The sequence below is a fragment of the Neomonachus schauinslandi genome, chromosome 8, assembly GCF_002201575.2.
Source record: "Neomonachus schauinslandi chromosome 8, ASM220157v2, whole genome shotgun sequence".
Classification (NCBI taxonomy): Eukaryota; Metazoa; Chordata; class Mammalia; order Carnivora; family Phocidae; genus Neomonachus; species Neomonachus schauinslandi.
In genome coordinates this window covers 75613315-75624873 of record NC_058410.1, presented here as the reverse complement: position 1 = coordinate 75624873, position 11559 = coordinate 75613315, and the positions used below count along the sequence as shown (strand labels likewise).

General features: G+C 34.1%; 1 protein-coding gene across 2 annotated transcripts in view; it reads right to left on the bottom strand.

Annotated features, from left to right (window-relative positions):
- Positions 1–6472: 6472 nt before the first annotated feature.
- The window catches only part of IBTK (inhibitor of Bruton tyrosine kinase), a 100871-nt gene continuing 95784 nt past the window's right edge, over positions 6473–11559 (bottom strand). For both annotated transcript variants that reach the window (XM_021693417.2, XM_044917695.1), the window contains exons 26-28: positions 9256–9327; positions 8712–8844; positions 6473–7752 (exon numbers count right to left, since the gene is read on the bottom strand). In XM_021693417.2, the coding sequence (XP_021549092.1) occupies positions 7621–7752; positions 8712–8844; positions 9256–9327 (337 nt within the window). In that variant the 3' untranslated portion in view covers positions 6473–7620. The remainder of the gene's footprint in view (positions 7753–8711; positions 8845–9255; positions 9328–11559) is intronic.

The following is an 11559-nucleotide window of genomic DNA, read 5'->3' as shown; positions in this document are numbered from 1 at the left end:
GTTGAGTTTTTATCATAAATTGTTGCTGCATGTTGTCAAATGCTTTTTCTGCATCTATTAGAGATGGTCCTTCATTTTGTTAATGTGGCGTATCACATTTACAGATATTGAACCATCGCTGAAATAAATGCCACTTGATCATAGTGTATGATCCTTTTAATGTATTTTGAATGTGATTTGCTAATATTTTGTTGACGATTTTGCGTCAGTGTTCATTGGGGATATAGGCCTGTAATTTTAGTTTTTTGTGGTGTCCTTTTCAGGCTTTGGTATTAGGGTGATGCTGGTCTTGTAAAATGAGTTTGGAAGTGTTCCCTCTTCTATTTTTTGGAAGACTTGGTTAAGGATTGGTGTTAATTCTCCTTTAAATATTTGGTAGAATTCATCAGTAAAGCTGCCTGGTCCTGCACTCGTTTGCTCGGAGGTTTTTGATTGCCAGTTTAATCTCCTGAATAGGAAGTAGTCTGTTCGGGTTTTCTCTTTATGATTCAGTCTTGGTAGGTTGTGTGTTTCTAGGAATTTATCCATTTCTTATAGGTTTTCAAATTTGTTGGTATATAATTGTTCATAGTAACTTATGGATCCTTTTTATTTCTGTACTCTTAGTTGTAACATCTCTTTCATTCTAATTTTGTGTCCTCTTTTTTTTTCCCCTTGGAGGGTCTTGCTAAAGGTTTGTCAAATTTACCTTTTCAAAAATCAGCTCTTAGTTTCATTGATACACGTAAGTGTCTTTTTCATTTCTATTTCATTTATTTCCATTCTGATCTTTGTTATTTCCTGCCTACTACTAATTTTGGACTTCATTTGTTCTTCCTTCTCTAGTTTGTTGAGGTATAAAGTTAGGTTGAGATTTTTTTTGTTTCTTGATGTACGCGTTTATTGCTATGAATTGCCCTCTGAGAAACACCTTTCCTGCATCCTCTAAGTTTTATTATGTTGTATTTCTATTATCATTTTTCCCAAGGTATTTTTTTCTCTTTTGATTTGTCCTTTGACCCATTGGTTGTTCAGTAGCATGTCGTTTAATCACCAGATTATTTCTGAATTTTCCAGTTTTCTTCCTGTGATTGATTCTAGTTTATACCATTGTGGTCAGAAACGATGCTTGATATGATTTCAATTATCTTAAATTTATTAAGACTTGTTTAGTGGCCTAACTTATGATCTATCCTGGAGAATGTTCCATGTGCACTTGAAAAGAATGTGTATTCTGTTGTTTCTGGATGGAATGTTCAGTATGTAACTGTTAAGTCCATCTGGTTTAACATGTCATTTAAGTACATTATTTCCTTATTGATTTCCTCTCTGGATGATCTTTGGAAAAACTATTATTTTCTTTATATCAAGTTATAATTAGGACTAGTGGATTTTAGGGCACCCAAGGAAATTCAAAATCTTCTTAAAACCGTACTAAATATTTGAGATTTAAAGGGAATTGTAAGCAATTTATAAATATTCCCCTTTTGCTATCAATTAATAAAAAGCCCTTCCATTTGGTGATAAACAAAATTTAAGCTTTTAAATTTATATAGCAAGTATGTTTTCCACTCTCTTCCAGTTACTGGCCTTCTCTGTGCTATGAAAAGTAGATTATCAAGCCAAGCATATCTTCCCTTTTTTTTTCACCTCAAAATGTCCTCTGTACTGTGGTTTTTTTTAAACTTTAGCATGCATCAGAATCCCCTGGAGAGCCTGTTAAAACATAGATTGCAGGGTTCCACTCCAAGTTTCAGATTCAGTAGAACTGAAGTAGAGCTCAATAATTTGCATTTCTCGCATGTTCCCAGTAATTTTGATGTTCTTAATCTGGAGACCAAACTGAGAACCACTGATCTATGATTATACTCAATTACTCCCCTTCAGTTTAAGAGAAATAAATAGCACTTCTCTCCAACAAATTTTACTTTACTCTTGATTCCATTTTCATTATTATCTGCAATTATTCCCTCTATTCCCAGCTCTCCAATCTCTGTATGTACTGACTTCTTCCTTTCTGCCTTCTTGATGAGTAGACTTCCATTTTTAGAAAACACAAAAAACAGGTGTGCCATCTACCATTTTTGTCTCTCATGTATTTACCTGTTCACTGCCAAATTTCTATATATAATATCCTTGAACCAAAACCTCTACATTCTCTTACTTTTCTTCATTACTTGGATCATCTCTGAATCAATTAAGAGTCCCAGCAGGCAACAGGTAGCACTCTCAACTTGGGTAAATTATTAATTAACTATAAAAGTATGGGCAGGACATAGGGGAAACTACAACAGATACTGCAGTAACCTGAGTTAGAAACAATGAGATGATCCTTTTTCATTCCTAGATCTGAATGAGTGAGAGGAAGCAACACTAAACAGAATCTGGAGAGAATGTTCCATGGGAGCTATGACCTTCTGGTGAGGAGTGTAACCCATAACAACACTATGGAGGTAGGAGACAGGGAAAAAAAAGGTTCAGTCTCTTTACTCCTGTCAATACTATTCTGGTTGCTCCAAACTGGCTAAAGCAACCAGAAGCCAGAAGGAAAATGAGCTAGTTGATAAAGTTCTAGAGTTCAGCCTCACAAGACAGGATAGTGGAGAGAAGAATACAGAATGGATCTGAGGTGCAAATAGATGATATCCAGCACAATCCGTACCTTTTGATCTTCAGCCTCTATTCTTGTCCTTTATTTAGGTAACAATTTCTGCTCTCAACATAGAAAACAAAATTCTATAAGCTGCCATTTCATAAGATGATGTCAATTCTGTCATATTCTTCTTATGAACACATGGAATAATCTCTAAGATTCTACATATGTAAGATGATAAAATACGTCTTGATAAATTTAAAAGGATTGAAACAATACAAAATAGGTTCTCCGAATTTAACAAAATTAAAACAGAAACAACAAAAGGATACTTAAAGAAATTCCCAAATATTTTGAAATTAAACAATATACCTTTAAATAATCCACGGTTCAAAAAAGTAATCAAAAGGAAATTTAAAAATATTTTGAACTGAATGAAAATGAAAACACGACATATAAAAATTTATGGAATGCAGGTAAAGCAGTGCTAAATGGTAAATTTATAGCTTTAAATGCCTATATTTGGAAAAACTCCTAATAATCTAGGTTTAAACATCTAGAAAAAGAACAGTAAAAGCTAGAGCAAGCAGAAAAAAGGAAATAATGAAGATAAGGGTTAAAACCAATTGGAAAAAAATAGGGGAAAAAAATCAATGAACCCCAAAGTTGATTCTTTGAATAGATCAACAAAATTAATATGATCAGGGGAAAAAAAAAGAGAAAACACAGAACCAAAATCCAGAATGAAAGTGGAGACCTCACCACCAATCTTACAGAGATTAAAAGGATTAGAAATACTGTGAAGAACCTTATGCCAACAAACTAGACAATTTAGATAAAGTTCTAGAAACATACTGAAACTGACTCAAGAAGATATTAAAAAACATCTCAGTAAGCCTGCAACCTGTACAGAAATAGAAAGACACTGAATATTTTCACACAAAGAAAAGCCCACATCCAGATGGCTTCAGTTGTTAATGCTAGCAAACATTTAAATAAGAAATACCAATTATTTATAAACAGTTCCAGAAAAGAGGAAATACTCAACCCATTCTATGAGGCCATTATTACACTGATTCTAAAGCCAAAAAAAAGAGAACAAAAGAAAACCACAGACCAATATCTCTCATGAATTACAGAAGCAAAAATCCTCAATTATAAACAAATAAAATCCAGTATCTCTTTTGAGGTGCTGTTAATGGTCCATTTCTTGACTTACTGGTAAATCACTGAGCTGAATATTTTTGTCTTTTGCACTTATCTGTGTTATGGTTCAAGATTTTAAATAAAACACATAAAAGAAAGTAAGGAATGCTTAGTCTGTGCCTTCAAAGTATAAGTAATTTAGTGAAAGATAAAGACTAATAGGAAAACAGAAGTAATGGCAGAATATGACAAGTACCCTGTAAGGCATAAAGTGTTAAAAGGAAATGGGAACACAGTCGATCTGTGTATACTACTGTTTTTTTCTTTTGAGAAGCTATGAGGAGAAAAAAAAAAAAAAAAAAAGCAGGAAAAAGTTGATGAAGTAAACAGAATTGGGTTGCCTTAACCATGGATAAAGAGAATTTCAGTAGGTGAAGAGAAAGAAATATTTATGCAGAGAATCTGCATGAACAAAGCAAAATCTATTTGGGAGAAATATCAGGCTAAGTTTGGCTCTACCACCACAGGTAGAGATGGGGGAAAAAAATCACTTGAAGGCCAAACCAAGGAAATATGAACTTACTCAAAGTGTAGAGGGAGTTACTTAAGTTTTAAATTTTCAAAGCACAGACAAGACCTATGTATGCTTTTGGGCTATTAGTTTGGGAATTAACAAGTTTGATGGATTGGACCAGGCAGATGGAAAAAGGGATAGCAGCTAAGGGATTAAAGAAGTGGTTCTTTACCATGTTCTCAACCCTTCAGGAGTTAGTGAGATCAAAACCATTTTCATAACTTGTCATTTGCCATTTTCTATCTCAGTCTCTCAAGTTCCCAGATACTATATGACAAGTGACACTGCAACAGATTGAATGCAGAAGCAGCTAGGAGAATCTAGGAGTCCTCTATTAACCCAGACAGCAAAGACCTAAACCTGCAATACCGAGTTATATGTTTTTATATATAAAAATATAAAATGATCCCAATCTTAATTTTGTTTTATAAAATAGTTACATTTTTATTAAAAATGTTATTTAACATATGGTTTATGATTTTTAAGGGAACTGAATTTTTACAGTTCTAATTTTGAATACATTAAATAAAAATAGATGTAACACATATAAACAAAAGCTCTTTGGAGTTCTCAATAATTTTTTATCAGTATAAACCTTTGGTCCTGAGACCAAAAGGTCTGAGAATTTTTAGAAAGAAAAAAGGACATAAAACACAGTAGTAGTAATGAGAATGAAATGGAAAAGGTTAAACGATAGGCGCTGGACAACCAATAAGTGTGGGGGCAAACGGGGAAAGAGATAAAGTAGAATCCAAAAGTTCAGCCCAAATGACTTAGAAGAATGACAAAATAAGAGATAAGGAAATAAAAAAGATCAGGCAGTTTGGGGGTATCAAGAATTCAGTTTTGACACAAATGAAATGCCAGCCAAGCAGCCAAGTAGAGAGACATAAAAAAAAAATACGTAAAGACTAAGATACAGTTTGATGGTTATGTGTGTAGGGAAGACCAGGTTGTTCTCGTATATCTTACATAATTGAGCATCACTTCAAGCAAAAAAGATACACATAAGCAGTACCATAAGTCTTGGATCACATGTCCCCAATTCTTTGGTGGAAGGTTGTTTAAGTTTCTTCTGAAAAGCTCTCTTAAATGGACAATTCTGGAAGCTTCTGGTTACATTTATCTTTTCTAAGTGCTTTTTTATATGTCCTCAGTCTTGGTTAAATTGCTATAGACAATTAGCAATTTCTAAGAGGCACGGCTCTAGGGGAATCAGAAAAGACACTTCATTCTCATTAGACACTTTCTCTGGAGTTCACTTTCTTTTCTTTTTTTTTTTAATGAAGACAATATGCAAGGTTAATCTATTGGGCTTCTTCAGATCTAAAATTTTATGAAACAGCTATTAACACCCTTATCATGAGCAAACATGATATGATGTTTGTTCTATGATTGTTTTGGTCAATCGTAAAAACCTTTTCACTCCCCTGATCCTTTAAATTGACAATTTCTAGATTTTCTTCAATTCTTATATTAAGTCTTGAAGTCAAGGGATTAAAGATGAACTAATTATTACAGGCAGAATAATATCGTTAGGGGAAAAAAAAAAACCCATCACTTTCCTGGGCTTTTTGGCGGTAAAGTATTAGGTTACTATCTTCATGGAATTGTTTATGAAAAGTTATAGTGTATAGCATGCTTATCTTTCCTTTTACTAGCAAAAGAATTTTTTTTCCCAATGAAATTTTATATAACACCTAACTATATAAAATGGACCATAAAGGGCAACGCTCTAATGGAGGTTTGTAAAGGCCTAAAGCCCCACAGACTCAGTCAGCCCTTGTCCCTCCTTCACATCCCATCCAACAAAGGCTCTTTAGGGTGCTTCCCAGGCAACATGGAGTGCACTGTGAAAACCATCACTTTGTAGCATCTTTAAATGTTAAAGATTCCAATATGCATTAAGAATCAAAGCTTCATATGAAATAAAGCAATTCAGAAGGCCTCTTTACTGCAACTTCAATAAAACATTATAAAATCATTTCTTCTCAATTTAAACACAATATAAAACTTATCACAGACACATCTTAGGAAAACTGCCTTTTTTAAGTGGTGAAGGAATGAACACACAGCATCAACGCAAACAATACCGGCTATAATATAGTAGATCAGGAGGAATAATTAGTAATTCCTCCTATGCTGGTTGTCAATATAAGATATCAAATACACATTAACAGTAAAATGGATCAAGATTATTTTTTATTGCACATTTGCTTACAAATTTAGGTAGAGCTAAGCCTCAAGTATTAAGTTAGTTTCAGCCATATTTCAATCACCTGAATTACAGCAGTGAATTGCCTATATGTTCCCCTAGGATTATGTTTCAGAAACTAGAACATTAACCTTCCCAATTTGTCTAGTTTACTGGAGCACAGATTTAACATTTGTTTTTAAAAAATTTAACCACTCAAAACCAAATAGCATACTGTAAAGAGAACAATGTTTATGCCTATTCATATAACTCAGGCTCAGAGAACTTCTGATTACATAATATTGTAAAGGGTCTTCAAAACTATTCAATTCTTGTATGTATAATTAAGCATTTATTTTGGAAAATTTTAATATTTTGATAAATTGATTCTCTCATAATCAGGCTTTTATGAGGTCTTCCCTCCCCACCAAAAAACCAACACACAATGACTCCAAATTTAATAAAGGAACCATTATCTTGGACAAAAGCTTCAGAATAGTATTCACATTCTCTTTTCACTGTACTCTGTAGTTTAAAGCAAAATATGCGTACAAATTGAAATAATACAGCATTTGAGCAGTCCATGCTTTAAATAGATCTGGAACATTGATGGCCTGATCAAAAAAGATGCAAGAATGAAAACAACTACTATTGCAAACATAAAATTTTGGCCATTAATGGATCAGAAGTAATGGCTGATGCTCCTACTTTAAGCTCATCAATATCATATTAAAAAAAAAAAAAAGTGACAACAGATATTTGGCAATATCTTCTAAATTATTTATCCCAAATTCTCAAATGGAAAGTTATTTTTAATGCCTCACACTTAAATTTTATACTTCAATCACTCATGTTTTCCTTTTCAGACTGTTCAGGAGAAATAATTCTACTTAAATTTTTAACCTAGTAAGTTTTTCCTCTCACAGAGTTTTACATAAAAAGTTACTGAAATCACAATTCTGTGGCATTTGTTTTTAATCATACAAACATTATATACCTAAACTGCACTAAAGAAATTAGATCCTTTCTTAATCTATCTAGAACGATGTTACCAAATTTGTAAGAACTCTTTTCCATAACTCTGCTTTTTAACAATCATGATTTATGAAAAGTGCATTTCAACTCCACAGCAAATTAGCATCCATGCTTATTCCACATAGGTACTGCTAGTGGTCCCTGTGGTGTCCTTTCAACAATGACAAACTCATCAGGGTTGCCAAATGCCTCATAGAAAACCAATAAATCTTGTATCGCATGCTCTTCAATCTGAAAAAAGGGTGAAAAAAAAACTTGCTTTAATCTTTTAGCAGGATTATATTAGCTTTTCAGTTTCCTTTTGCAGAAGTCCCACTTTCTATGAATACAATGCAGCAGAATTAAATTAGGTATCCTGCTATCCCCATGGCAAGTAGAAGGCTTAAAGCCTGAAGAATAATCAGATACCCGCCTTCTCTTAAATTTTAATCTTGTGCAGAAAGAAAAAAACCCTGAAAATAGTTGTTGGAATCCATTCATTCCAATAACTTCAGTGAGATACTTTCTGCTCTACAAGTCTTCTAACTCTTCAGGGCAACTATGGGTCTTATCTGTTTCCAAGCCTGGGTCCCTGGTCCTTCAACTAAATCTGTGGAATTTTAATATCCCTCTAATAATTTCTCTTTTCCGTAAGTTAGCCAAAGTTGGTATCTGTGGCTTACAACCTAAGAACACTTACAGAAGCACTAGATAATGCTGAGTTCATTATTGATCACTTTTATTCTTTTTAATATTTATTTCTTTATTTATTTTAGAGAGCACGCACAAGTATGGTGGGAGGGGGAGAGGGAGAGAGAGAATCTTAAACAAGCTCCAATGCCCAGTGTGGAGCCAGAAAGGGGGCTCAATCTCATGACCCTGAGATCATGACCTGAGCCAAAATCAAGAGTCACATGCTTAACGGACTGAGCCACCCAGGTGCCCCATTGATCACTTTTAAAAACTAAAACAGTCCAAAGCATCACCAGTGCTAAAAAAAAAAAAAAAAAATTACCCTGGTGACAATTTAGTCTAAATTAATTATCCTGAATTCCTTCAATTAATACTATTGAGTGCCTCAGTTTAGTTTTATATAACATTTTAATGTGATAAATATATGCACCTCTGTGATCAAAATAAACATAATTTTCTTAAGATGAAATGTAGTATAGTTCTTCTCTAAATTAAGTCCATAAAGGCACATTACTTACCTGAATCAAAGCCAAGGGTTTTTCTCGACTTCTGATAAGAGCTGCTTCCTGCTGTAGTTCTTCTTCTACAATAGATGCAAAAGTGACTGGGGCTACCATGGAAGGAGCAGTCAATGAAGAAGACAGCCAGGGACTGAAAGAATAGTAACATGAGTTCTCATTCATCTTCCCAAATTTTTGCATATAAATTCTCCTCTGAAATATTCTTCAACAGTGTTACATTTTTTTTTCCCCAGTGACCTACAATATAAAGGGACTTGGAAGCTTTTGCATTCTCTTTACAGAATGGTGAGGTGAAAAACAGAGGAAAGGAGAGCTAATATTTTATTTGGATCAGTGTTGTAGAGAAAACTTTAGAAAACACCAAAAGGATGGATGGAGCAGAAATGATATAACCAAACAGAAAAGTAACTCAAACTGTGGAGCAGACAGTAGTCAGAAAACTCACTCTATTCAATATTCTACTCCCAATTTTTAATATTATCTTTCACTGCTAAACAATAGCCTAGCTTTGGAGGCTCCAAAGCTAATCAATTAGCCTTACTTGTGACTGTCTACAAGTGGTAAATCTGAAATATGGTTGCCTTCTGGTCCTGGGGTACCATGAGTCGAGCATCTGCAAAACAAATGCCAAAATTGGAGATTAAAACTTCTACTAATATTAGTAAAAGTGTTTATTAACATAAATACAGAGGAAGAATTACAAGTCCTGACTCAGGATACAAGTTAATGTGTGCAGTCAGACTTACCTTTAAAATTGTAAGTAAAAAAAAAATCTATGCCTAGGTGGCTCAGTCAGTTAAGCGTCTGCCTTCATATCTAAGAGTCTGGGATCTAAGGGTCCTGGGATCGAGCCCCGCATCCGGGCTCCCTGCTCAGTGGGGAGTCTGCTTCTCCCTCTCCCTCTGCCCCTACCTGTTTGTGTGTGTACACGGGCTCTCTCAAATAAATAAATAAAAATCTTTTTTAAAAAATCCTATGTATAAAATACCATAGAGGAAGATCTCGCAAGAAATGGTCTGTTTCTTCTAATAATATTCATATAACCATTTACTCTTATCAAACATACATTAGGAAATACAGAAAGCTTTGTATATAAAGTTTTACATTAATAAGTTTATGAATAAAAGTGAAAAATTAGCACTAAGTTTCAAAATACATACAAACTGGATAATTAGCAGCCAAATTTTGTGAGCAACTAATATAGTAAATATTTTGCTAAGCCAGAAATTATAGGATGGTAATATAAGATATAATTTCTATGTTCTAAGAACTCACAAAATGAGGAAACAATATATAATTTGAAGTATAGCAGAAAATAATTTAAGACACTATCTAACAAGGACTATAAAAATCAAAAAAGATTTGGTCATTTGAGAGGGCCTCATGGAGAAGACAATAAAAGAGGTGTAGGATGAGGGGTTAGGAAGTATTCCTGTAAGGGAAAAAATTAACAAAGGTACTACAGAGACTGGCCTAATTGTGGAATTTTACAGCTAGAAAAGTACCTAGAAATTATCTGGATTAATCAAATGCCCTCTTTCAGGAATGAGCAAACTAGGCTTAGTCAGGTTTAACAGAAAGTCAAAGAATGAACAAACCGGGTCTAAAATATTGACTTCCTGATTCATTTATGGATCATTTGTAGAGTTACTAGGTATGTGTAGCACTATGGTGCTGAAAATCAGGCTGATTAAAACTCAGTCCCTTCAGGAGGGAAAACTGAAAGGGGAGAAATCAGAGAGGGAGATGAACCATGAGAGACTATAGACTCCGGTAAACAAACTGAGGGTTTCAGAGGGGAGGGGCAGCGGGGGGATGGGGTAGCAGGGTGATGGGTATTGAGGAGGGCACGTGTTGTGATAAGCACTGGGTGTTATACACAAGTATTGAATCAATGAACACTACATCAAAAACTAATGATATACACTGGCTAACTGAACATAAAAACAAAATTCAGTCCCTTCCCCTCTAAAAACTCTCAGGAGAGAGATTTAAAAATCTATTTATAAAGAATGATAAAACAATGGGAGATAAAACAATTGATACTTGTACCAATTTGCATAAAGTAGTATGGATTCACAGGAGAAATTGACATGCGGGCATATGCTGTTGGCTTCACTGAAGAAATGGCATTAAAGCTGAGGAGAGTGGCACTGAAGTAGGGTTTCTGGTTGTACATATACATGAAATGGTAAAAGACTTTGGTGGCTTAAGTAAAGACAGGCTGTTCTTTTCAATAAATAGAATGATTTGGAAGAGATTAAAAGAGAAATAAAATTAAAATGAGCCAGTAGGGCCAGAGTACAAAGTGCACTGAAAGCTAAAACGTTTAGACTTGATGTATGGACAAATAAATTTATTGAGAGTATTTTCATATATATTACCTCATTTAATCTTTGCAATACTCTATAAAGCATGTATTATTTACATTAGTGATTAGGGAATTTAGACTCAAAGAATATTATATATATATATATAACTGCCTGACTCACAGGTTGGGAAGTAGCAGAAACAGAACTCAAAGCAGATCTTTTTCACTCAGAGGACAGTATGTTTTCCATTATCACAAACCTGCCTTTATTTCTATTATTTCCCTTAGTTTAGAATACATTCCACTACAAATGTTTTCTTATTCTTAAGGACTGGTTCAAATATCACCTTCTCTCTGCTCCTACAGCACTTCAACTACTATTACAGAGCTTCCCACACCGTGTTGTTATTGTTTGCACATCTGTCTTAACTGCTAGACTAGTCTCTCAAGGTACAGCACTGTACCTCATTCATGTGTCCAACAGAACACCTGGAACACAGTTGTTTGTAAAAACAGATTTAAAGAATAAATAAC